Source organism: Nothobranchius furzeri, chromosome 6 (assembly GCF_043380555.1).
Source record: "Nothobranchius furzeri strain GRZ-AD chromosome 6, NfurGRZ-RIMD1, whole genome shotgun sequence".
In the NCBI taxonomy this organism is placed as follows: Eukaryota; Metazoa; Chordata; class Actinopteri; order Cyprinodontiformes; family Nothobranchiidae; genus Nothobranchius; species Nothobranchius furzeri.
In genome coordinates, this window is record NC_091746.1 from 22,136,703 (window position 1) to 22,164,477 (window position 27,775).

General features: G+C 44.7%; 2 protein-coding genes and 1 long non-coding RNA gene across 6 annotated transcripts in view; 2 read left to right on the forward strand and 1 right to left on the reverse strand.

Annotated features, from left to right (window-relative positions):
• Positions 1-5,251: 5,251 nt before the first annotated feature.
• LOC107392070 (tubulin beta-4B chain) lies at positions 5,252-8,127 on the forward strand. Its single transcript, XM_015969638.3, has 5 exons — positions 5,252-5,525; positions 6,068-6,176; positions 6,498-6,608; positions 6,737-6,981; positions 7,047-8,127. The coding sequence occupies exons 1-5, from the start codon at positions 5,469-5,471 to the stop codon at positions 7,857-7,859; spliced, it is 1,335 nt and encodes a 444-aa protein (XP_015825124.1). The 5' UTR covers positions 5,252-5,468; the 3' UTR covers positions 7,860-8,127.
• A 1,128-nt stretch (positions 8,128-9,255) lies between these two features.
• dennd1c (DENN domain containing 1C) lies at positions 9,256-22,079 on the forward strand. 4 transcript variants are annotated; one of them, XM_070551995.1, is made up of 23 exons: positions 9,256-9,403; positions 9,706-9,770; positions 11,053-11,096; positions 11,510-11,559; positions 11,635-11,754; positions 14,350-14,419; positions 14,501-14,581; positions 14,667-14,732; positions 15,361-15,414; positions 15,486-15,596; positions 15,856-15,956; positions 17,209-17,254; positions 17,350-17,451; positions 18,849-18,974; positions 19,406-19,507; positions 19,769-19,859; positions 19,930-19,970; positions 20,052-20,102; positions 20,192-20,239; positions 20,321-20,416; positions 20,503-20,570; positions 20,784-20,994; positions 21,077-22,079. In XM_070551995.1, exons 1-23 carry the CDS (start codon positions 9,387-9,389, stop codon positions 21,938-21,940), a joined length of 2,625 nt encoding a protein of 874 aa, XP_070408096.1. In that variant the 5' UTR covers positions 9,256-9,386; the 3' UTR covers positions 21,941-22,079. The 4 variants fall into 4 exon arrangements, with proteins under 4 accessions (XP_070408096.1, XP_070408097.1, XP_070408099.1 ...); XM_070551996.1 differs by having other exon boundaries at positions 14,676-14,732; XM_070551998.1 differs by lacking the exon at positions 18,849-18,974.
• Positions 22,080-23,657: 1,578 nt separating this feature from the next.
• The window catches only part of LOC139061611 (uncharacterized), a 5,776-nt gene continuing 1,658 nt past the window's right edge, over positions 23,658-27,775 (reverse strand). The window contains exons 2-3 of the long non-coding RNA XR_011520798.1: positions 25,618-25,700; positions 23,658-24,224 (exon numbers count right to left, since the gene is read on the reverse strand). This is a non-coding gene — a long non-coding RNA (uncharacterized lncRNA). The remainder of the gene's footprint in view (positions 24,225-25,617; positions 25,701-27,775) is intronic.

Sequence of the window (27,775 nt, forward strand, 5' to 3'; positions counted from 1 at the left end):
TTCAGATAAGCCGCACAGAACCACTGTTAGGTCCCACTGGGGAAATAGTGGGCGGGATATAGGTCTGGTCCTTCTGACACCTTTTAGAAAACGTTTTGTGAGGGGATGATTGAAAACAGATCTATCTCCAAAACCCTGGTGACAGGATGAGATAGCTGCAGCATATGTTTTAATAGTGCTGAATGCGAGGCCCCTGTCCATCAGTATCTGCAGAAACGATAGGACATCCGCCAGCTGGCAGGAAAGCGCATGAACATTTCGCTCCGTGCACCATTTCTGGAAAGCTGCCCATTTAGCAGCATAAGATGCAACGGTAGAGGGCGCCCGCGCACTCTGAATCGTGGCAACCACATCATGCGGCAGCCCAGAAGCCTCTAAGCATGCCTGCTCAGCGGCTAGACCCAGAGCCGCTGGCCTATTTCGGGAGGATGTTTGATTATCCCATCCACCTGGGAGCCGGACACTAGCGCTTGCAGGTCCGGAAACCATGACGCGGACAAGCGTCTGGGAGCTACCAGAATTACCGAGAGCTGTTCAGACCGAACTCGGTCCAGGAGACGGGGAATCAGTGGGACTGGCGGAAACGCATACAGGAGCGTCTGAGGCCAGGGCTAATGCGAGAAGGCGTCCGCTCCAAGCGGGGGATGGTCCCGGGGACTCAGGGAAAACCACAGGCGACACTGTGCGTTTTCGCGAGCCGCAAACAGATCCACAGAGGGTTCCCCGAACCTTATCCAGATCTGTGATATCAGTGCGGGATGCAGACGCCAGTCGGAGTCGCTGGGACCCCCACTCGACAGGATGTCCGCTGCTACATTCAGGACCCCCGGAATGTAGGTGGCTTCGTATGAGAGGATGCAGGGATTCCCCCAGTGAGCGAGGTCCCCGCCCACTGAAGGGGGAACACTCCACATACGTCTCTTCTGACGTATCGGATGTACCCGGAGGTGGATGAACCAACGCTGCAGGCGCCTCGTGTGCAGTGAACCTAGCGGCACCACAGCATGGGCTGCAGCCATCATGCCCAGAAGTTTCATGACTAACAGGGCTCTCACGATCTCGCGGGGTTGCACGCGGGAGATCACCGAGGCGAGATCTGCCGCTCTCGCTGGAGACAAACGTGCTCTCAGTAGAGAGGTGTTTCAGCTCCAACCCGAGAAACACAATCGACTGGGATGGAAGGATGGAGCTCTTCTCCCAGTTTATGGAAAACCCCAGGATTGACAGATGCTCTATTGACTTCCTGGTTTGCTCTGACACCTCGTCCTTGGACCGGGCGCATATGAGCAGATCGTCCAGGTAAAATAAAACCCTCATTCCCGCCGTGCACAGAGGCTGCAGCGCGGTCTCCAGACAGTTGGAGAAGGTGCGCGGGGCTAGCGAGTAGCCGAAAGGGAGACGATTGAACTGGTATTGAACTCCCTTGAATGAGAAGCGCAGGAACTTTCGGTACTTGGGAATTACTGGGATGTGGAAGTATGCGTCTTTCAGGTCTATTGACGTGAACCAGTCCCCGGAGCGCACGTATTCCAAGACTTGCCTCATTGTTAATGTTAGCAGAGTTTCATTTACCCAGCGGTTGGTCCAAGACTCCCAAACGAATCTCCAGGATTAAAAAGGAGGAAATAAATCCATAAACAGAGCATCTGTTTCAACGGGCCTTCACTGGTGGTAGAACACACTGATTGCACTCTACAAACACCAATGCTCCCTTTTTATTGGTCATTCTACGGGGTCAAAGTTCTACTTCCTCTACAGTTGCTTTTCAAAATAAAAGCATATATATATACACATTCTTATTTACATATTTACATAGATGCATAACATAACAGAGCATATTAGTCCGATGCTTAACAGTTATCGTGCAGAAATGCATCACTGCTATGGAGCAGTTGAACAGGGAAAGGTCGAGAATTGGTCTCATTCCTCCCAACTTCTTCGGTATTACGAAGTAGCGGGAGTAGAAGCCTGAAGCTTGGTTTATGCTTGACGCATTCACTTTCCGCGCGGTGATGCAGCTCGCGGATGGAACGCGCTTCACAACTTGCAGCTTTTATGGTTCGTGCGGCTCGTCTCTGCGGTGAGCCAATATTCTCCCAAACTCAACGGGGCAGCATGGAGCTCTACGGCATGCATCCAACACTACACCATAGTAGAAGTAGAAATGACTGTTTACAACATGGCATTTCAGCATTTTTAACAGCGTTCTCGTCTTTTCCGACAGTGCGAGCTATTTCTCTCCAAGAATTATTTACAACATGTTGATCACGGTGATCTCTGAGAGCTGAATCATACAAATGTCTGTATTTACGAACCTCTGCCATACTAGTTCTTGCCGGTCCGCCATGTTTTTCCGCGTCCGTCCGTCCGCGTGGTTAGAAATTTTCCGAGGTGCGCGTTGCGGAAATTCTGGGCCGTGCAGAGGCGCGGTGGAGGGGTGTGGTTGTTAAAATGACGCAAAATGATGCAACTTTTCTGCGCAGAGCCGTGCGGACCTCGCAGACGCGTCAAGCATAAACCAACCTTGAGAGCTCTCGTCCGCGAGGGACTTGGGAAATTGCGTCCTTGGACAGAATTTCCCGCTGCTCCAGGGCCTGAGATTGTTCCTGTGACGTGAACGTCGTCTCCACGATCCCGTTGAAGGGAGGAGGAGCGAACTGAAAATGGAGTGTGTGTGACCATAATGAATGGTGTCCGATATCCATTTGCTCATGAGGCAAAGGCGGCGCCATTCTTGCGCGCGTTCCGACAGCGGACGCGTGTTCGAGGTCACGTGAACGACGTCTGAGGACTGGGTTTGCGCCCTTACTGCCGTCGCTCGCACCAGAAAACTGGGAGTGACCCATGGAGGGCTGTGCTCGAAAGGGGGAGTGTGAAACAGCTGGAAGAGGCTGATCCGCACCGCGGAGCGTGGAGTCCAAGGATGAAGGACGAGTGGGAGCCGGGCCCGTGCATGGGGACGACAAAAAGTGCCAGCGGATGGAGCCGCGCACTGTGTCGCCGTGCGTGGTCGCGACAGCGCTATGACATCCCGTCCCACCCAACGTTGTGGGGGAAGCAGGATGAGTTGGGCCTGGCCGGAGGCTGTGGCCGGTACGCAAATGGAGCGCACCCTTACAGCTGGCCGTGTAAATCTTTAAATCTTTATACGACGGACTGCGGGAACATGCAACGGCTGTGTCTCAATTCAGGGTCTGCATCCTACGTCGGCCGGTTACGTCACAGCACCGCGACTAGGCCTGTCCCAATTTGAAGACTCCTTCAAATGCGGTCGACGAATCCGGCCTTCTTTTCGCCTGAATGAAGGATGGGTCCGGTGTATCCTTCAATAGGTAGCTTCCCAAGATGCCTTGCGGGCCGGCCGGCAGAAAAACTTAAAAACAATGGCGGACAGTGAAGCGGGAGCTGTCGGAGAGGATTGCGCATATAAATGTCAGTATAAACTTGAAAACTGTTAGGTTAAGGACTTTTTGTGATACATGAACGTTATTTTAGTTAGAAATGTTACAGTAAAAGTGCTTGTATTGCGGTCTCGGCTCGTATGTTCGGCCGTTCGGTGTCGCACTTCTCTCGCTACGTTTTTCCCCAGAGTTTAATAGGAGTTTGTATTTTAGGGACAAAAGAGAAAAACAGGGAATTTATTAAGCTTAGGGCGAAGATGGACCACATGATACTGGAGCAAAGTATTCGGCGGCTGTGGCATGGAGGTACAATACCATCTCATATTTTAAAAACTGGTTTCAGTTTATTTTTGTCTGCGAAAACATGAAAGGAATAACCCGTTGTCCTCTTTTCTTACATGTTCATTAAGACTATTCTGGAGAAAATGGGCATCCAGGGGAAGGTGACAGCGATGACCAGCTTCTGGAGCTGATGAGGCTGCAGAGGGAGGCAGAGCAGCAGAGGGCACAGGAGAGAAGGGAGAACTTTGACAGCTTTTTACTTTGCTAGAAAAAAATGGTTAAGAAAGATTAAACATGTACATATGAAAGAAATATCTAAATAAAATCAGTTCTGCATTAAACTCTTGAATTTTATTTTGGTTTACAAATGAGAATTGTTTACTAGAGGGTATCCCGCTGGGTCTTAGTCTTAAAAGGTGATAAATCGGTTTTGGTCATATTAAGACCCTTAGAAAGTATTAAAAACTATTATCACATCTTTGCTCAGGCTCAGCTAGCCGAAAGTATTTTCTCCGGATTAGCTCTCCAACAGTCAAGGAAATGATTAAAGATCTAAATAAAACTTCGAGCTCCATCGTTTAAAGTTCCTTCTCCCTTCTGCTAAGCGTTCCACGGTTGCTAGGCGACGGAACGTTAGCCGAGGTAGAGGCGGGAATTCATGAAGGCTAGGCCTGTCCAAATTCACAGCCGTTAACATCCGGTCTACCCGGCCAACGGAGGACCCAGCCCGTCGGCGGGGTGGGCTGGGTCCTTCGAAGGATGCAAACCCTGAATTGAGACACAGCCAATGTGTCAGTGCTTGGTGTGGTGAACATGTGAGGATTCGGCAGAGGGTTCTGCAGAGGACTGTAGGAGTGTGCTCTCAATGTGACGTTTTTTTTTAGTTTTATTTCAAAACCAAAATCATTCAGTTAACATTAGTCATAAGCACACATTCTTCCCAACGCGTCGTTTTCGGCGAGGTTCCTGCCAAGACGGCGTCAGCTGGCCCTTTCGGAACCGTCTGCCGCCAACACCCTGGTCCCGCTGAGGTGGGGCCGAAGCAAGAGGCCGGCTCCGCAGGGCGGGCATGCAGCTGGGCGCCTGAAGATTCTACACCATTCGTCCCATCCTCTGGAAAAACGGCCGGAGAGAGAGGATGACAGGGTGGACCAGGTCAAGGCCAGGCCAGCGTGAAAAGCTCCAACGCAGACTTCACACTTGTTGTGCAGATCGCTGGAGATGGAGCCCGTCTGAGAGGTCGGGCAGGTTCTGGCGTCGCTGGACAATGGCCGGTGACTTGAAGCTTGACTCTTCGATAATTTGCTCTTTACAGTTAGCTGGTGAGCTTGGCTTAAAGACCCAACGGACACTAACTGTGGAGTCGCTCCACTTATATACCCACAAGGGTGCCCACCATTGGTGGCCGTACATTTAAGCTCTTCATGATTGGCTGATGCTGAGATCATCCTTCCAATAGCAGCTAGCTAAGACTAGACGAAATAGAACCGGTGTGTTCTGGTTAAGCTAGCCTGAACCAACCGATTGTTCCCAGCTGCGCCTGGTTCCCGTTGCCATGGAGATGACGTAATGCTGCAGCAGCGACAGGAACTGCGCAGCCGCGGAATTGGATTGGGGGAGAGAAAAGAGAGAGAGAGAGAGAGACCTAGAGCGAGAGCTTAACAGTCGTCCGCCATTTGCCAGAGCCTGACTGAACCGGTAGGGTGAGCGTCGAGCAGCCACTGCCAGATAAAACCGGATAACATCTCTTCTCTCATCAGAAAAAGACTCACACACCGTGACAACATGCGCGAAATTGTGCATCTCCAGGCCGGCCAGTGCGGTAACCAGATTGGAGCGAAGGTAAAAAAATTTTTTAATGTTTTAACCGTTGGGTGAGCCGTTATCAACCCGTTAGCCCTGACCGCTTTGACCGAATATCCGTTGGTTTTGGCTTTTCTCCCGTGATGTGGCTAAAGTAGGTCAGAGCAGCGGGTTGTTGGGGGCGAGGCCAGCTAGCGTCCTGAAGCATCCCTCAGGATCTTCATGGGCGGTGGCAAGCCCACACACCCCCCGCCTGTTGTCCTTTTAAATCGGCGACACCCCAGTGGAAACCGAACCGCACAGACATGATAGCAGCGCTGAGTGTGCACGAGCCGTGCGTGTGGGATGCGAAATCTCAGATTAAAAATGACCGATCAGAGATTTCGCCAGGAAAATTAAATAATGATTGAACGAACAGACGTGCACGCGTGTCTGCGCGTGTGGCCATATTATATGTATATATATATCTCGATGGCGGCCACCGAGAGGGGTGTGGCACCGGCTGAGACACCGAATTCACTGGAACACCGGAGATGAAGTGTGGGTGTGACGCTAATATGAACCATCGCTCTATTTTTTAGTTCTGGGAGGTCATCAGTGATGAACATGGGATTGACCCCACAGGAACTTACCATGGTGACAGCGATCTGCAACTGGACCGCATCAACGTCTACTACAATGAGGCTTCAGGTTTGGACTTCCAACGCTACCATTTTGTTTCTAGGCAGAAAGAATGTGAATCTCTCCATCCCTGTAGGCGAGTGTCCAATTCTGGTCCTCCAGGATGCTTCATATATGATGTCTTCGTTTGTTTCTCTGCTCCAACACACCCGATTCAGCGGTTAAATAATCTGTTGAACTTCAGCACATTAAGCTCTGCAGGAGCCTCATAAAGAGCCACTAAATAATTCCTGGTGTTCAGCAAAGAACCCTAAAACTATGCAGAATGGTGCTAGAACTGGACACTACTGTTCTACTTGTGTTTCTGTAACTTGTGCGTTTGTGTTCTAGGTGGGAAGTATGTGCCGAGGGCCATCTTGGTGGATCTGGAACCGGGCACCATGGACTCCGTCCGCTCCGGCCCCTTCGGACAGATCTTTAGACCAGACAACTTTGTCTTTGGTATTTTAATTACATTCATACTTTTAGTTGAATATATTAAATAAAAATGGATCAAGCTAATTTTAATTATTGAAGGAAATGATTGCATGGCTGAGGACAAATGCTGAGTGTCACTAATCCTGTTACAGGTCAGAGTGGAGCAGGAAACAACTGGGCAAAGGGCCATTACACAGAGGGAGCCGAGCTGGTGGACTCAGTCCTGGATGTCGTGAGGAAGGAGGCTGAGAGCTGCGACTGCCTTCAGGGTTTCCAGCTCACCCACTCTCTGGGTGGTGGTACCGGCTCTGGTATGGGAACCCTGCTCATCAGCAAGATCCGGGAGGAGTACCCCGATCGTATCATGAACACCTTCAGCGTGGTGCCCTCTCCTAAGGTAGAGAAACTGTTCACGCCGTTTCTTGTGTTTTTATTTTGGTCTGACTTCTGCTCTTTCTTCAGGTGTCTGACACGGTGGTGGAGCCCTACAACGCCACCCTGTCTGTCCATCAGCTGGTTGAGAACACGGATGAAACCTACTGCATCGATAACGAGGCCCTGTACGACATATGCTTCCGCACCCTCAAACTCACCACGCCCACCTACGGAGACCTCAACCATCTTGTGTCTGCCACCATGAGCGGGGTGACAACATGCCTACGCTTCCCCGGTCAGCTGAACGCCGACCTTCGCAAGCTGGCTGTCAACATGGTCCCCTTCCCCCGCCTGCACTTCTTCATGCCCGGCTTTGCGCCACTCACCAGCCGCGGTAGCCAGCAGTACAGAGCTCTCTCTGTGCCCGAGCTCACTCAGCAGATGTTCGACGCCAAGAACATGATGGCAGCTTGCGACCCGCGCCACGGCCGCTACCTGACTGTGGCTGCAGTGTTCCGCGGCCGCATGTCAATGAAGGAGGTGGACGAGCAGATGCTGAATGTCCAGAACAAAAACAGCAGCTACTTTGTAGAGTGGATCCCCAACAATGTCAAAACAGCTGTGTGCGACATCCCACCCCGTGGGCTCAAGATGGCTGCCACCTTCATCGGTAACAGCACAGCTATCCAGGAGCTGTTCAAACGAATCTCCGAGCAGTTCACGGCCATGTTCCGCCGCAAGGCCTTCCTCCACTGGTACACTGGGGAGGGCATGGATGAGATGGAGTTCACTGAAGCGGAGAGCAACATGAACGACTTGGTGTCCGAGTACCAGCAGTACCAGGACGCCACCGCCGAGGAGGGGGAGTTTGAGGAGGAAGGCGAGGAAGAGGTCGCCTAAGGCCAACATCGTTTCATCAGCACTTCATTCATTTAATTCTGCCCTGTTCTGATCTGTCTTTAGTGCAGTTTGTGTTCTCGCAGTAATGTCCTCTCACCTCTCTGTTCCTTCATTCAGAGTAGGACCTGCAAATTCAGCACTAATCTGAGCCTATGTAGAAGGTAGATTTAATTGTGCTTGTGGTGGTTTCTCACTGTAGTTTTGGTTCATTTTCATCTTCCATACTTGGACCAGTTTCATGACATTCAAATAAATTTATTGAACTAAACTGCTGTGATCTGTTCTTCAGACAAACAGGTAAAACTTTCACTTGGATGCTTTCTGGTAGCAGCTAACATAACGGTTCTTCAGCTTCCAGCTGGATGAATAAAAACAGCCAAAATGGAGGGCTGCTCTTAGATTGTAACACCACAAGGGGGCAGCAAAACCAAACTCGGAATGGAGATTTTTAGTTTTTATTGACAGCAAAGTAGAAAATATTTCTATAGCCTCTCAAGATAAAAATCACGAGGCGCTTCACAAACAAAATATAACAAAATAATTTACAAAATGGTTACAAATATATTTAAAATGAGCAAAAATTTGACAATTGTGATTAAAAAATGTTAAAGAGAGAATAGGAAAGAGGGAAATCTGGATCCTGAGGAAGGTGGGGAGAGCAGATTATAGAGAGTGGTGAAGAAGGTCATACAAAAGCCAGCTTGAACAAATGAGTCTTCAGCTGCTTTTTAAAGGAGACCACTGATCTCAGGCTCAGGGGGAGAGAGTTCCAGAGTCTGGGGGCCACAGCAGCAAATGATCTGTCACCTTTGACCTTTAGCCTGGTGCTGCACAACCAGTAGGCTTTGATCACTGGAACTCAGGGGCCTGCTGGGGGTGTAGGGACTAAGAAGATCACCAATGTAAGATGGTGCTTGTCCATGTAAGGCCCTGTAGACCAGAACCAGGATATTAAAATGAACCCTGAAGGTGACTGGCAGCCAGTGAAGCTGGAGGAGAAGCGGGGTGATGTGGGTGTGTTTGGAGGACTTGGTCAGAAGCCGAGCACAGGCATTCTGAACCACCTGTAGACGGTTCAGGGAGGTTCTGCTCAGACACGTGAAAAGAGAGGAGCATCTATCAGCTCATACCAGTTTCCCAAAGGGAATGTTTCAATGCTGCACGGAAACCTGAATTGTTGCCGTGTAGGGATTTCTCTAAAAGCTCTAAGTCTGACTCATACTCGTTTGTTTTCTTCTAAACAAATCTTTAAAACAGTGAAACTAAACTTTTAAATGAAACGTGGGAGAAATCCGTCACACCAGCAGGAGTTAGAGGTTTTCTCATCACACACGTCATTCACACATTTCTGACAAGCACACATTCATAGATCAGGAAGTGACGCGCCACTCCGACGCTGACTGAGCAGGCTGCTGCTGCCTGCTCGTGTTTATCATCATCCCAGCAATGAGTCTCCTCCACCGGACCTGCTGAAGGCCTCTCGCTCTCTCCTGGACAAACACATGGAAACAGTCACATTCCAACAGGATGGGCTCCAGACTCAAGTAAGTCCATTTAGATCACGGTTCATCGACTTCCATCACTCTGACACTCAGCTCTTGTGGTTTCGGTACTTCCTCTCACAACTGCACAGGAAGTTTCCTGCAGCAGCTCTGCTGCTGTGAACTTCACAGTTCTACTTGTTCCTTTTAAAGCAAAACCATTTTTTCCAGAGTTACAACCATGTTATTACATCTTGAGTAGATCAGCTGTTGACAGCTTTACTCCTGTGTTGTCCTGCTGTTTGGTGCACAACGTTCTAGAGAAGATCTGATGTTGATGATGATGTGGATCTCTTTTCCGTCAGACAAAACCCAGAGCGGACTTTCAACTGGTTCTTTGAAGCAACGCGTCCTGTAGCCAGGGACAAAGGTGAGGCCTCCCAGCTTCATCAGCTGTTTCGTCTTTTGTTTATGTTTGACGGTTTTTTTTTTCATGAAGGTTTATTAAATGAGTTTCGATGTGCAAAAATACGGTGTCTGTGGCTGCTTCCATCTATGAGGAAAAATACTTTTGCGTGACAATGAAAATAGGTGAGCCCCGTATGGAATCTAATTGGACAAACTGTATGGGTCCCAACAGGGTTTGTCCACGGTTTCCATGGTGGCCCCACAGGGATTTTAATGGGCCGGCATTTGAGTTAAACCCTCTGAAAACCCAGGTAGAGCCAATCAAAAACTATGTAGGAAATTATCTTTCTGGGCAAACCCCCATGGGGCCACTGTGGAAACCGCAGACAAACCCTGTTGGGACCCATACGGCTTGCCCATATTTATTCCATACGGGGCCTTCTTATGTGTGCTGTCTGGAGCTTCTGTTTGCTACAACAGAAAATTGTTGTTTTAGTTCTATAGATTCTGGATTTGAAGGCTGATGCTGATGTCTTGTACACATTTGTCCTGCCTTTACTGGATTTGTCGGATTCAGATTCAGTTTAAATTTCCATAATTAGCAAAACATTTTTATTTATTAAAAATCTGACTTATAAGTTTCTGGTTGGCCAGTTAACCGTGAAATCGATCATGCTGAATACCGTTCTATTCCTGATTATTTAGAAGAATCTTTAGTTTAAATCTGTTTCATTTGTTTATTTTTTATTTATTTCCCCTTCTTATTTATTGTTTTGTTACTGTTGTCATTGTTCTGCACTTGGACTGTTTTTTGTGCAAGCACAGAAATCTGCCACAAAGAAATCATTCACACCATGAGCTGTCTCCTTTTCACACTGTGTGTGTGTGTGTGTGTGTGTGTGTGTGTGTGTGTGTGTGTGTGTGTGTGTGTGTGTGTGTGTGTGTGTGTGTGTGTGTGTGTGTGTGTGTGCGCGCGCGCATATAATACTGATTATTTCTGGGACTGGATTAATGACACTGTCGTGAGTGGAGAAGTTTTCGCTGTGCCGAGAGTCACCCGTCCTTCCTGTCATGTGATCGTTGACACCACACAACGTCTTCTGGTCCAACACAACAGGAACACCTTGTGGTGAAGCTGAAGGAGTTCAGCAATAAATGCCTCAGTGTATTAAAGGAACAAATATTTAAACTTTTTTTTAACTGAATGTCATCTTTTTAAAGTGTTTTTAATAACTTGTTCCTAGAATGCAGTTTTTTTTCTTTAGTCAGGTTGTTCATTATTTAAATTTATTTTATTGTTGCAGATCCTGGAGTGAAGTTTCAGTTTCCAGAGGACTTCAGTGAAGAGGTAACCCCTCGTTCTCCTGGAAACAAATGATATGTTATACGTTTTAATGATTTAAACAGAGTTAATCAATCAGTTAATAGCCATTCATAAATATATTCTGCAAGCCCTCCTTGGCCAGACAGTCAACAGGTGTGTTATCGACACGCATATAATAGTTACATCTATAAATTTGTTTGTTTTTTCAGCATATTTTCAGCAGCAAGGCAGTTCAAAAGCTTTTACATAATTAAAATGAAAATGAAAATAACAAAGAAGCAAAAAGATTAAAATTCTAGCATTTCAAGTTATGGAAAACATGATAAGTGGAAAACAACAACAAGCACAGATAATGATGTTCCTGGTGTTTTTATTCAAAGACCATTTTAAACAGAGCGCCGTTTGTAATTTTTCCACATTTGTAACTTATTTTTTAGGAGTCCTGTCAGGCGTCGCTCAAGTTCTGCTTCCCGTATGACATACAAAGGTGAGTAGGAAGTAAATAAAGTGAAATCTGGGTTACATGTTTGGTTTTCATGTCTGCTGTTTGAACTTTGCTCAGAGCGAGAGACGGCGTTGCGGTTCAGCACTTTACTTTTGTTCTGACTGACCTTGAGGGATGTCAGCAGTTTGGATTCTGTCGTCTCACCAGCAGCACCCAGACCTGCCTCTGTATTCTCAGGTGATGTCACCATTCATACTAAAGGCACAATATGTGAGAATTCTTCAGTGAAATAATCATAAAACAGTCTAATGTCTCAATTGTGTTGGAAGGAAGTTTCTGATGTCACAGATTTCCTTCTCAGTCGGCCAAAGGGTTGCCAGTTTCTGTCCTTTTAAAAAGCCAAAGAGGGACGCAGTCTTTGTTTACAGTCTGTGAGCCCGCGGGGTTGCTGTGTCTGTGCCAGCTAGCGCTGCAGCGTTGGCATTTGCAATTCGACACCGCCTGCAGAACACAGCAGTGTTTTGCAAAGAACTGAAGCCCGTAAACAGGAACAACCCAGAAGTTATAGGGAGCCTAAATCACACCCATCTACTTCCAGACCACACCAGAAGAACGAAAAACTGAATGCAAGTCAACGGGGCTAAAAACTCAATTTTCTAATTCTGCTTGTTTGTGCCATGGATTTCACATATGATGTCCGTGAATTGTAATGAAGTATTTTGATACCAAGAACAGGCTTATTTTCAAACGGGACACACACACACACACACACACACACACACACACACACACACACACACACACACACACACACACACAATATTTTAGGTTTTCTGTGAAAATGAGTCCAGGACTACAAATGCTCTTCATGAAAGTGATGTCATCAAACCGGGCACGGAGAAAAATAGGGGGAAAATGGCTGTAATTTTAGCAAACTTCCCACAGGAGGAAAGAACCACCATAAATCTGGTCATTTGGTAAGTAGCAGCTATGCTAGGGTAGAGGAGATGTGGTAACGTCACATATGCAACGTGCCAATTTCTGGTGTGTAGTCATGCTAATTACGAACTTTTACAAGCTGATAAATCTCAAAGTACATGACAGGCGTGGTCGAAACTGTCATGACTCGCGGGAGGTGTTTAACCCAAGACATGCAGAATCAACACGACTTCAATAGGTGGGTAAAAAGAAAAGTTCTTTATTTTCTAAGCAGGAACAAAAGTGCACTGGTACATCCAGTGAGGGTGTGCCGTTTGGCGTTAGTCCATATGGTAGTCCAGTCCACGACGTGTGGGAAAGGAGGGTAGCCAAGGTGAGTGCAGGTGGAATTCAGCGGGTTGAGGCGGGTGAGGCAGAGGAGATAACGGGCAGGCGTAGAAGAGGATGGGACGTGGTTCTGGAAATCCGAGGTTCAAGCAGCGAGAGAAGTGTGAAGAGTTGGGTATCCTGAGCAGAGCAAACAAACAGTTCAGGGGAAAATCCAAAAGGCATAATCCAGAAAAACAGTCCAAGGTCAGAGCCAGTAATCCAATATCAAAGATCTAACAAGCAAACAAAGTCGAGAGGCTGGGGCTACCTAACAGGTGCAATCATCCGGCGCAGTGTGGTGTCTCCATCCTCCTTTTAAACCTGACCTCCAGACTGGAGATTTGGCACACCTGCAGCACCCTCCGCTCCTCACCTGTGGAAGATTGCCTCAGAGATTGTTAGTGAGGAGAGAGTGCTCACCTCGGCTCAGGAACATGACAGAAACACCCATCATTACTTTTCATTTGAATTGCAGTACAACATATGTGCAATCCAGGGTCTAAGGCAAAGCGGATTAGAAAATAGCGTTTTTAGCCCCGTTGATTTGTATACATATTTTCGTTCTTCCGGGGACCCATGAGCCGACCGGAAAGGGAAGAGACTTAGGCTCCCTATTGCTCGTACCCTTACGAAGCCATGGTATCTTTTTTATTTTACTCTAATATACGGTAAAATGGCTTGAAGCTAATGTTGAGCTAACAATGCTAATGGTGAATTAGAAACAAATAGTCGGCTCTGAAAATATCTCAAAATACTTTTTCAATGACCAACAACTTGGTATTACAGTGAAATGTTTGTGTGAAGTGAATAATGAGTCAAATTGCATTTTACTTCCTTTAATTAGTCGTTCAAAATGTAACAGCAGGCTAACAGCAAATGGCAAACAGCTACAGTTCCTCCAATACCAGAGAAATGTTGTCATACCATACCATGCCATACCGTAGCATACCATTTTTATATGATTTGGCGCATTTTCACACAGCGTGCCAGCTGCCCAAAACTCTGTACAGCAAGGATAAAAAGCATACGACATTGAAACAAATTAAGGGACTAATATAAACTGTAAAAAGTGAAAACAATAAAAACAGTGAGTGAATAGCAAAACTAGCCATAATGACATTTAAAGAGTTAATAATGTGTTCCTTAAGGCTAAACACCCAAGAGTGATAAGACCACCAAATGTAGCTAGAGGCTAATGTTGATCTACTAATGCTAATGGTGAATTAGAAAACAAAGTGGGCTCTAAAATCATCTCAAGCTACGTTTTCAATCAACATCTTGATATTACAGTGAAATGTAACTATTAGCATACTGTGTATCACTCGTCATCTAGAATCATCAGTCTGTAGCTGCAGCCATGAAATTCACAGAACAGAAGTGAGGAAGTCATGCGTGTGTTTAGAAAAAGGGCTGCAGTACCCAAATTTGACCACAGGATGTCATTCTTACTTATTTCCTACACGATGCACCTTTAATATGTTGTGTTTTCACCTTATTTCACAACTAACTACTGTTTGATTACAGCTATCTTCCATGGTTTGAGGTGTTTTACAAACTTCTCAACAACTTGGCTGATTACCTCGCAAAAGCGCAGGTGAGCTGCTAGTGTGCGATCTTTATAATCCACACACACTTATTTGAAGGCCACAACTTGAACGTGTCGCCTCTCCGACAGGTTAACGAGATAAAAGCGCTGCTGGCTGCTCTCCACAAGCAGTCCATCCCAATGGCTGATGGATCCATCACTCTGCAGATGGTAAATCTTTAAATCTGCCAATCAGAACCGGGAGTCACACTTGATGTTGTCCGCGGTTTGCATGTTGTTGTTTTTCTTTTCTGAGGGAGAGCAGCTTTTGGTCAGCACAGAGGTGTCCCACCCTGTAGGACACACACAGGGATCAGAGGGGGTGAGTCCCACAAGAGTCCACATGGTCCAGAAGCAGATACTCAAAGCACTAACTCCTGCTGGAAAACCTTGGCTGTCTCTGCTTGGTGGCTTTCATATGTGGACTAAAAACTCACCCCTCCAAAGGAGCAAACTTTAACCTTAACATGATTTGCACTGGCTAGCTGTCCTTTTAGTCCATGTTACATCAGTCTGCCTGAACACCAGAAATGATGTTATTCTAAAAATGTTTTATGTAATAACTTCCTGTTTCTCCCAACTACAGCTTGTTTTTTTATTGTTCACAGTTTTGTATCTGAGTTTCATTCCAAAATTCAAGAAAATGATGAAAGTCAGACACAGCTCTATAATTATAAATATGTATTTCAAGTTTAAGCACACAAACTTGAGATCCTGGTGATTGATGCCAGATTTAAACTGATTATCAGGTTATAATTTCATAAAACAAGCAGCAATCTTTTGCATTTGATAGCAAAAAAAAAAAGAAATCTTGGAATGAAATATTTCGTTTTTATTCTACAGCCTTCAGTGCACACAAATGCGTATTCAATTGCGCCCATGTTGCTGAAATAATAACGTCCCTTAATTTCTACCCACCTTCTAACATTAGCTTTAATTCGTTTGGACAGATTCCATATTTCATTGCTCCAGATCCCAGAAATCTCCCGTCCATCCCTGAAAATGTGAGTGTGTCCGTTTGCACGACAGGTTATTTTCACCTTGAGCATTATTGCTAACTTTGTGCCTTTACCAGAGGAACTTGACCGAGCTGATTGTTGCTGTTGATGTCGGAAACCTTCTTCAGCTCTATGCCAGCATGCTGTTTGAGAGACGCATCCTCATCTTTGCAAGCAAACTGAGCACTGTGGGTGAAAAACTCTAGGTTTCTAAGTTTGTAGTGTTGTATTTATGTCTGGGTGCAGACACATATTTTATTTATAAGGCTGACCTCAGCTGGGTGTTATATTTAACACAAATGCTCCTCTAACCCACTTTAGGCCTATTAGTTCTTCATAGAATTCAGCTGTGAAACTGACATGCAGTCTATCAACCACAAATATAAAATAAAAGCAGGCCTGTGTATATTATTTGTCGTAAAGCTAATTGTTCATTTGTTTGTGTAGCTCACGTCTTGTGTACATGCACTCAGCGCTGCGTTGTATCCAATGTACTGGCAGCACATCTTCATACCAGTACTGCCACCGCACCTACTGGATTACTGCTGGTGAGCATTAACCAATCCATTGCTGCATCACTCAACACCATCCATCCAGCACTCATCCATCCACCCATCCATCCCTCCATCCATCTATCCATCCATCCATCCACCCATCCATCCCTCCATCCATCCATCCATCCATCCATCCATCCATCCATCCATCCATCCGTCCATCCATCCAATCATCCAATCATCCATCCATCCATCCATCCATCCATCCAGCAATCATCCATCCATCCATCCACCCACCCTTCCATCCATCCATCCATCCATCCATCCATCCATCCATCCATCCATCCATTCATTCATTCATTCATTCATTCACCCAGCCAACATCAATCAATTCATCCATCCATCCAACATTCATCGATCCATTCATCGATCCATCCAACATTCATCGATCCATCCATCCATCCATCCATCCATCCATCCATCCATCCATCCATCCATCCATCCATCCATCCATCCATCCATCCATCCGTTCATTCATTCGTTCATTCATCCAGCCAACATCAATCAATTCACCCATCCATCCATCCATCCATACACCCACCCTTCCATCCATCCATCCATCCATCCATCCATCCATCCATCCATCCATCCATCCATCCATCCATCCATCCATCCATCCATCCATCCATCCATCCATCCATCCATCCATTCATTCATTTGCTGATTCATTCATTCATTCACCCAGCCAACATCAATCAATTCATCCATCCATCCAACATTCATCGATCCATCCATCCATCCAACATTCATCGATCCATCCATCCATCGATCCATCCATCGATCCATCCATCGATCCATCCATCCATCCATCCATCCATTCATCCATCCATCCATCCATCCATCCATCCATCCATCCAACATTCATCGATCCATCCATCCATCCATCCATCCATCCAACATTCATTGATCGATCGATCCATCCATCCATCCATCCATCCATCCATCCATCCAACATTCATCCATCCATCCATCCATCCATCCATCCAACATTCATCGATCGATCGATCCATCCATCCATCCATCCATCCATCCATCCATCGATCCATCCATCCATCCATCCATCCATCCATCCAACATTCATCGATCCATCCATCGATCCATCCATCCATCCATCCATCCATCCATCCATCCAACATGTACCCAACATTCATCCATCCATCCATGCATACATTACAGACTTGACCATTTCATACCAGTGAACTGACCTGAACTCATCTTGCTGAAATTGCTTTTCCTGTGGTTCCAGTGCCCCCATGCCTTATCTAATTGGGGTCCACACCAGCTTGTCGGAGGTAAACAGTTATATGAACACCGAAAGCCCGCTCCATGGATCGGTCGGGTTAATCAGACGGATCTCTTATCAACTTGTTTCTGTTTTTGTGTATAGAAGGTGAGAAGCCGGGGGCTGGAGGAAGTTGTTATTCTAAACGTGGACACGAACACGCTGGAAACTCCCTTTGATGACTTGAAGAGGATACCTTCAGATGTGGTAAAATATGTCCCCATAGGTTTGAATGATTTATTTAAGCTGTTGTTCACTGGCTTCTAAAAATTGTCACAGGTATCAGTGGAGGTGATATTTACTTACAGATCTGATAATGAACACGGGGCTTTGATTATTCACAGAGTTATGAAATTAGATCGTCAGAAAAATACATGTTGGTAAATTTAAAAGAAACAAATGAGATGTTTCTGTTCTTATTTAGATTTTATTTCGTGTCATTTTAGATTATTTGTAAAACACCACAACACACTTCATGTCGAAGCACTGCACAAATCAACAAATCTAAATCATTTCAGGTCCAGATTCGTATTATTTGACTGCAGTAAGTGCAATTCAGTTTTATTAAAACTAGATTCATTATAAAATGGCCATTTGTCTAATTGTCCCCATAAAAAGGAACCAGGAGATTTGATTAAAGCATCTTTGGATCAATCCTCCTAATCTGAGCAAGTGCATTTTACATCCCAATAAGTCCTTTTTAACAGGAAGGAACCTCCAGCAGAACCAGGATGATGTCCTTCTGACTCAGCTGACTGGAAAAATGGGTCAGATGTTATTTTTAAAACAGAGGGAGAGAAAAAAGAGAGTAAACTGTTTTCTCCCAGCAATCTAAGTCAGCATAACTAAAGGGAGGAGCCAGGATAGGCAAACTAACCCTAAGATTTATTAAACAGGAAAATCTAAAGCTTGGTCTTAAAGTTACACGGGGTCTCTCGCTTACGGACAGAGAGGAGAGAGAGGATCCTAAAAACTCAGCCTCCGGTTTTAATTTTAGAACCTCTAGGAACCAATCCCGAAGCATAAGAGCCAAGTTCTCCGTGGGGAACATCTGGACCAGTAATGGTTTTAATTTTAAAAAGAACTTGATCTTTTGGAGCTTTATTAATCAAAAGTAATGCTTTCAATTTGATTCTGGGATTCAAAGGGAGAATTAACTTCCCTCTGGGATTAAAAAAGTATAGATTGATTGATTGAGTGATGCTGGAACTGATCATCATCCTAACTCTCATCAGAACTCAGCAGCATCATTTTGGATCAGCTGGTCGAGTCTGAGAGAATGTTGTGATCATCCTGATAGAAGCGTAGTAGTAGAACTACTTTCCTGCATCACCGTGGGTCAGGGTGATCCTTATCTTAGCAACATCATTTCAAACAATAGAAACCTGTCTGAATGCACAGCTCACGTAATCGATAGTTCTCTGGGATGATAAGCCATCAGGACTTGTTATCTCAAACATTTTTGATTAAAGAATGGTAACGACATTCCCTGTTGCATCATTTACGATTTCTGCAGATCCACCTGGTTCAGTGGGATCTTTTAAACTCTTTATTCTTGAGCGGTCATGGACTCTACAAAGATGAAATTGTAAACATGTCTCCAGATATCTGGTCTGAAGGTGTGTTTGAAGCGCCATGCGGTCTCACCGGGCTGTGGGGTCTCTCGGGCTTTCCTGAAGGCTCAAGCTTTGTTGTTTGGAGGCTACAGGGATGCTCTGCAGAGCACCAAGGTCCGTGGTTTATGGAAGTACTTGAATACATGTTTCAGGAATGTATCTTTGATACGTGCTTGCTGTGTCTGGTGTCTGACTGTATTTTTGGTCATTTTTAAAACACAGAGAAGGTTTTTCTACCTTGCTGACAGTTTCGTTTGCCAACTGCAAAACTTCCTCAGAGCCGAAGTTTTGCAGTCGGACACCGAAACTGTCATTAAGGTATTTTCTGTGTTTCAGGAAAGTATTTGTGCCTTTTTTAACACTATCTGATGTACCTGCTATGCTAGGCTGCAGCTTTTATAGCTATTTCGGTACTGTTTAAATGTTTGTAGTCTTGTTTTAATAGGCCTCAATGATACGTTTTATTTTTAGCATTTAGTTTGATCACTCTCTCACTCTCTCTGCCCCCCCCCCCCCCCCCCACACACACACACACACACACACAGGAAGGTGACATACATTTCTCAGAAGAATTATTTCTGGATCACAAGTCTCAGCACCTGAAACAGTTCCTGCAGAGTGCCATTCACCTGCAGCTCTTCAAACAGGTAAATAGCGCCCTCTGCTGGACACAATCTGTAACTGTAACCAGGTTGGACAAGGATCTGAACACAGGTGGAAAGTCTGCATCTAGTTGCTGAATGACAGCGTTTGTCTGATTTGGATTTATTGGAACAAATGTTTCTTTGATATTTTTGCATTTTTTTAAAGCATGAAAAAAATATACACAAAGTTACACAAAAATGATAAAAAGTGTTGCAGAAAGGACGGAATCTGACTTTTCTTCTCTCATTCATTTTTTGTTGTAGTTCATCGATGCACGTCTGGATATTCTGAACAAAGGGAAGGGACCAGATGACCTCTTCGAGGAAGAGATTATAAAATGCGAAACAACTGCAGGTGTGTATTTGTAGTATTTATTCACCTTTTTTGGACTGTTGTCACTCCTTTGCTTATCTCTTTCTTTAAGGAAAAGGCAGGTCATACCAGCAGATGGTTGGTAATTTAAAGGTAAATTTATCTGCAACCTTTCTTTTTCTCCCACTCACTAATGCATAAACTCCCATATCAATGCATATCCTGTTTGGACAGAAAGGGGGCGGAGCTATAATTCTCAACATGAAGACCAAAGCAAACATGAGAGTGAGTGCAGCAGACAGAGATTTACTAGAAGGGATGGGGTGGGGGTCATGGGGTACCACTCCTAACGTGTTGATGGATCTCTCCAACAGGCCAAAGGCTTCACTAAGGCAGGTTTGAAAAATCTGCTGATAAATAAGGTGAGCTCGTGTGTTTCTGTGGGTTCTTTAAATGTTCTGCTGTTCTTTTAACACTCGGTTCTGTTCGTAATTTCACCCCAGAGTGAGAGTCTTCAGAGAGGTCGATCCACATCGCACCACCGCGCTCACTCTGACAGCCTGCAGGATCGGCTGCCAATCACACAACACTTCGGGACGGTAACTTGTTTGTGTGTGCATCTCATTTCTGTCATTCCTTCTTTACAAACTCATTCCTTCGTTTTCAATGCTCTGGCTCTTGTCAGTCACGACCCCGTCGACCTCTTCAGAAATGCAGAGAAAATCCCCTCGACGCCGAAGATGGGTGGGACAGGTGAGGAGCCGTTTGTATTTTTACTCAAATTAAATTATTTCATTGGTACTTTTTATCGGCTTGTCTTTTATTATTGTTGTCTGTATTTTATAGTACTGTTTTATGTTTTTTATCTCTATTACTGTGCGACTGTTCAGCACTTTGGTCAGCCGTATGGCTGTTCTTAAAGTGCTATATAAATAAAGGTGGTATGGTATATTTGTTTGGTCTCAGTGCTTCTGGAGCTGCTGAGGAGCCTGATTGTGAGCTCCAGAAGGATGAAGACGAGGGGGATGACTCGCCTCTGTGCGACTCAGAAGAGATGGATCTTCTCGGGGAGATCTTTGACACGCTCAGCTCTCGCAGCTCCCATGACCGAGGCCTTCTGTACGGCACTCGCAGTCTGGATTTGTTTGGACCAGACAGCCACGATTATATCACAAAGGTATGCAGATGAGGAACTATCACCGTCAAAAGCAGACAAGTGCACAGTGTGTAGGTTTCTGACTGATTTCTGTGTTTATCAGCGTTGTCCAGCCAACCCCAGCCAAGAGAGCCTGTCTCTGTCCATCAGCGGCAGCGGCAGCTTGCACAGCTGGAATCTGGAAACTACAGAAGAGCTCTCAGATCTCACAGAGGACTCCGACTTTCTGTGCCCGGACTCCAGCTTGGCAGAGGAGGAGAGTTCAGACAGCTTTCATTTAGATGGTGAAGTAGGAGATGAGGAAAAGAGACAGAGAGATGAAGGAGAGAAACTCAAGACCACATATGCAACAATGAACGGGATGCAGGAGGAAGAAAAAGATGAAAAACAAAACAGGAATATCTGTAAGGAGGTGATGTTGGAAGATAAGAGTAATGATGACCCAGAGGAGGACGGTGCAAAGGAAATACCTGAAATAAAAGAGGATGAAAGTCAGAGTGAGGAGCTAGGAGAAATGCACAAAAGTGTGATTGAAACTGAGAGCAAAACAACAAAAGAGGATCTAAGAAACGACACCAAAGAATCTTTAGACACGAGCACAATGCTGGATGCTCCTTTTTCCGTGGAAGAACACCAAGGACCAGGAGAAACCACAGCTGCCCCTGAAATACTAATTACCACTGCTGACCTTAAACTTCAGGAGGCAACGAGAAAAAAATCAGCAATGAACGAGGAGCCAACCGTGCGACCGACCCCCTCTCCACCCAAAGTGACGTCTGCTGCAGCACGTTTCCAGAGTCCGACTCCTGCTAAGAACTTTCAGCTGAGATCCATACCCAAGGCTGGCCAGCTGTTCCAATCCAGAGAAAACCAACAAACTCAGGAAAACACGAACTCAGACACACCTGAGGAGGAAGGCCACCTCCCAGTCAAAGTATCTGAACTGAAGAAGAGATTCGAAGCTTGAAAAATAAATCTGATTACCATCAAGATGGTTTAGAACAATCTCATCGACCAAAGAAATGCTGATCTCTGCATTCTCCGAGCCAGAGTTTAAGTATGATTAGAAACGCTGTTCAAGTTAGAAATAAAAAGAACTGTCAGCAGTTGGTTAGACTTCTTATAAAGGGACGGGTGTTCCTTACGTAGGAGTAAAAATGACCCCGACAGAAGTCTGTCCTGGAGCTGATTTCATGACAGCAGAAAAAAGCCACAGTTTACAGCAACGACCCAAAGCTCAGAGAATGACACGAGAGTTTACAGCTTGTTTTAAACTTTCAATAATTTTAAATGTTTTTATTGATATAAAGAAGTATAATAAGAAAGGCTTTTCAATGCTTGTTGACAATATTTGCAGTAACACAATGATGGTCCTGTTTTTTCAAAGACCTCCGTACTTCACCCTGGCATGTTGGTGCCAGGGGAAAATCCAGACTGATGGCTTCCCAGAGACAAAGTGCAGCAAGGAGGCCCAGTGTTCTAATTCCAGCCTGGGGTTGTTCTGCATGGAGTTTGCATGTTCTCATTGTGCACACGTGGGTTCTCTCCGGGTACTCCGGCTTCCTCACACAGTCCAAAAGTATGACCCGTCTGGTTGATTGTTCTAAATTGTCCCTTTGTGTTTGTGTGCGCATCTCTGTGTTGCCTTGCGATAGACTGGCAACCCGTCCAGGGTGTTGCTGTTTGCCCGGAGACCGGTACCAGGCCCCCTGCAACCTTGCATGGACAGGAGGGTATAGCAAATGGATGGATGGCTACACATTCAAAAGAAGAGAGTGTGCGGTTTGGGGGTGTTGAAAACTAAACTCAATGGGATTTAGGTCTGAGAGGTTTCTTACTTAGTCCAGATCTTAGCCGTGTGTCTATCATGCTGAAAAAGGCATTGATCCCTAAGGAGTTCCTCTGGGAGGATGTTTCAGTCCCATTCTTTTTTCCTGCTTGTGCTCCAGGGTTAAACCTTGAGTGGGTCCACTCCCTTGGCTGGGAAGATACTCCACACATCTCTGGATGCTTTACTGTCTGCAGGAGATTGCACTATTAGGATCACTCACATTTTCTTCCATGGATTGTCTTTTTTTTCCAAGATGCTCCCATGGAAAAATGGTTCATCCTAACCAATCTCTGGTTATTAACAAAATAGCACTCTGCCCTGTGTAGATTTTTATTTTTTGGGATGAAGTGACATCAAAGGCCCTCCTCTAACTCAGGGGTGTGGAATCCTGGTCATCAAGAGATGCAAGCCAGCTTGTTTTAGTGTTTTGCTGCTCCAACACTCTTGATTCGATGGTTGAATCACCTTCTGAGCAGCTCATGAAGATTTTATTATATAGCTATTATTTGAATCCACCAGATCGCTCATACCTTTCAGATTTCGTGCAAACTAACAAACCAGAGGCTGCAAACTGCGACTGTATTTGTGTCATTCTCAAAACATTTGGCCTTTATAATTACACAAGCCAGAAAGAGATTTTTTTCCCCAATGGAGAAAAAAAATATATAGACAGGATCACCAACATTTTATGAAGTCAAAACCAATTTACCACACCAATTGAATGGTGTGTATCTGATGAGGTACAGCTATCAGCAGCATGGCTGAAATAAATGGTTTTCCTCCTCTTCAAAACTGACAAAATGATTAAAATTTTGGAGACCGTTCTTACAAACTCAATAAAAACCTTCACCTGACCAGTCGTACACCTTTTAATTCCATAGACTTGCTTTAAGTGCACATCGTTTTACTGCGATAAAAAAAGTGCATCACAGTCAATGTTTTTACTTGACATTTTTCAATGAAAATAGTGTTTTAATATACAAATACAAAAATACATGCATATAAATATATTTTACATTTCAGTTCATGTCTGTGTCACAGAGGACAAAATAACCTGAAAACAGTCGATTTGTCACAGAATACATGATGGAACAGCCAAAAACAGCAGTAATCTTGTTTAAATCCCGTAAACGTTAACATGGGAACGTCATACGAGATTTATCGATTCGCACAAAGCTTCCCAACATGGCGAGGCCTCCTCAGTCTCTCATATGAGACGCTCTGCTTTGGGTAGAGGCAGAGGCAGACCGGGCTTTTCGGGTGCGGCTGCTCTCGACTGTTTCTTCTCCTCTGCGCTCGGCTGGTACCTTCCCTCCATCCTTCTCTTCTTCCGGATGACGCATAACAGGAGCAGCAGAGTCAGAGTGAGCAGGGAGGAAAAGCTGAGGGCGAGCATTGACATCGCAGGTGGGATTAACACCTGTCACCATGGCGACCAGAAAAATGAGGGGGAAAAATTTCACACAGGTCAGATAGTCAAAAGAAAAAACCTAATTACAACGGATCCTAAAAGAATGAAGAAACAGCAGCAAAGCAAGAACTCTGAATCACCAGAATTCAACACCTGAAAAAATATTTTTGTATTCAATTCTTCTAGAGGTCCAATCCTGGTGCTCCAACACAACTATCCCTTTTCTTTATTCATAGAATTAAATAATGCAGCAGAAAACATTTATTCTTCCCTGGGGTGTTAAGCAAGGCACCATACTTGCCCCCCACCATTTTTTGCCATCTCTTTCTGTTCTTTTTAAAACAACACAAAAGAGTTTTTAACACTTTAAGCTATTGATTTCAAACTGGATTCAGTGGTTCTTGAGAGAGAAACTTGAGCAGCTTCACATTGGACAACCTCCTTCTGGAAACTGCACTTAACAACTTTGGTGTTTCAGGTCGGCTTCAGTGGATGAACTCTACCCACTTTACGGCTTTACTGAACCAGTGGCTCACATAAAGGCTAGCAGTTTGCTCACTATCAACAAAAAAGTGCAAGAAGTTTGCATTTTTTTCTTGTTTGCATTATGGCAGAGCCTGGAAGTAAAAGAAAGATGTTACCATCTTTGAAGGCGAAGCAAAGAGCTAAAACCACAGAACGTCGGCACGGCCTACACTCCGTTTCACTTTCAAACCATCTAAAAAAAGTAGCCTAATCTATTTTTATTCATTTCTGAACTACCAATAATCATTCATTCATAAAAACATGTAAAATAATACACCTTGTCTGACCACATCATCTGCAAAGCCTGCAGATGGGTTGTCATTGACAGCTGTACTTCTGCTTTCAACCAGTTGGGGGAGAAGCGAGAAACTTTGTGTTACTTTAGTGAAAAATTACAGAAACATAAAATTCTGTTTTATTTTTATTCAGTCGACTTGTCAGAACCATGTTCCACCAAGGCACACTGAGGAAGGCTACAGCGTTAGCTGAAACTTGTCAGCAAAAAAGATTAAATCAAATCTTCTACTACGCTGTATTTAGAAATGTATTTAAACAATGGAAGGATTACACAGAACGAACGTACAACAGATGTTGTGTGTCTTATTTTATGGGACCTGCTTATGAAATCAAGACCATAAACAAAAGCTTCCTCATTGTCGTTTTCACAAATCAACGTTTGACCCTATCCCTTCACTTGGTTCCAGGACAGTCTGAGTGGAATCAGTGCAAATTCATTGAGCTTTAAAAATGTCCTAAAATGTCTAATCTGGAACAAAAATGCATGACTGAACAGCAGCAAGCTTCACTAGAGAATTCCCTGAAAGTACAGATTTCTCTATGAGGATAAAACTCAGAGGAGACTTTCAGCTGAGCCTACCTGAGTGGAGAGTCCAACTTTAGTGTGAGGCCCGTTCTGCCGGAGTTCTTACATCTGGACCAAAACAGCATCTGTAGGACAATCTGAAAACAACAAAATATTAATGTAAGCACAACGTGGCTGTGCTGTCATCGATAAGAAAACAGACAAAATTAACAAATTAAAGTCCGAAGAAAAAGACAAATTGTGTTCTTGTTTCATCAAAAGTCTGATGAGATGCGAGACCTGAAATCAGCCGTCATAGAAGTATGTCTAGAATGTCTTTAAGACTAAAGCATCCTGTCGACTTAAGAGCTGAACAAATATGTCTTTCTCAGAACTGAGTCAAGAGAAATATGATCACAATTTCGTTTGTTGGTGGACACTCGTCACACTACTCCAGGACATTTAGCTGTGCACCTTTTTCCTCATGTAGGGTTTAGTTCATTACTGACATTTCTCCCTCTCCTGCAAGCACACACACACACACACACACACACACACACACACACACACACACACACACACACACACACACCTAAATAGGTCCTTCACCAGTTTTAAATTATTATTTCATAAAATGATTGGTCACTGAGTTTTTCATGCAGGCTGAATGTGAATAGTCTCCTACAATTATCTCCTGCATTAGCTTCTGATAGAAAACCAACAGTGAAACTCTAGGATTTGAAAATCCTGACAGATCTACGTCACCGTCACCCACCATTCATGGACTCACCCATCTTGACTCACCATGGGGAAGGCTGTTGTTGGCTTAGTGTCCAGGAATCAACAGAGAATGTCTCAGCTAGTAGAAGCTAACTGTTAGCATTACCAACTCCACCACACAGCAGAACTCCTCTAAGCTTGTGTTTTTTGTGGAAATAAAACATCAACATTGCTGAGCAAACAGAAACTTTGGTAGAGGCGTATAGCTGTTAGCCAATCAAAGGTGAGAACTCTAAATAAGGCTGGACTATATAGAAAAATAGTACATAGATAAATAATTTTTATATTGACCGATAGATTATTGAGAAATATTAAAAAAAAGTAGAAAATACATTTTACGTGCAGCCCTGGCCATTTTGTTTTTGGTAGTTTTATTCTTTCTCCGCCTCTTCTTGCTGCCTCATGCTAGTTTTTGGTTTGAGAGGGCCTGGTGATGTAGCGTGCCCGAGTCTGTGGTTTTGATTGGTTAGGAGTAAGTAGTGAGTCTAGTATGCTGCTACCTGATTTTGGTTATAATGAAAAAAAGAAAACTTTTTCATCAAAGTTTTATCGACCCGTTTGTCTTTCTATTGCACCTCATGTCTATCGATAGATATGTTGAACTACTGAATTATTACCCAACCCTATGTCCAAACATCAGGAGATAAGACTCCAAATCATTTCTGTAGAGACATCATACATGTAGACACCCCATGGACTGGCACTGCCTTTTGGAGCTGCCGTAGCAGCGAGCTGCCATCTTGGATAGGTCTCAATACATCCGCAATGCATTTATTTCTGAGGAAGGTGCTTACCCAACTAAAAAAAATAAAATACATTTTATTATGCTGTTTCACAAAATCAGACATTTGGTATGGCTTGATAGTTAAAATATAAATAAAATAAAAAAATATATATAATCCCAACAAGTAGGCTAGAAAAGTCAACAGTAATTCCACGGTATCTCTTGTCAATACTATGCCAGTTGTTGCAACTGTAGGCTGCACAAAAACCTGACATAGTTGCTCACTTTACGTTGAATTCAGTTGGGTTTGGACAGGGAGGAGCCCACCCAATATGGCAGCAACAGCGTGACGCTCTCCAGTGCCCAGTGGTCTACGTTCATTTCAAACTGATGCTACTTTCTCCTCCAGCTGAGTTCTCCATGCTGAAACAGGGGCATCCGAGCTCCCCCATAACTCTTTTAATATCTTTAATGTCGAGATGTCAAGAGCACATTACCCCAGTGCTGGCCGCTCTGCACTGGCTCCCGGTAAAATATCGAGCTCAGTTTAAAATCTTAACTCTCGTTTATAAGGCCCTCCAGGGCAGTGCCCCCTCGTACATTACTGCGCTTTTGAACAGGTATGCTCCATCACGGTCTCTTCGCTCAGCCGAGCAGGAACTTCTGGTGGTCCCCCGGTCGAAATTTCGATCGAGGGGTTGTCGTGCGTTTTCTATTTTGGCTCCAACT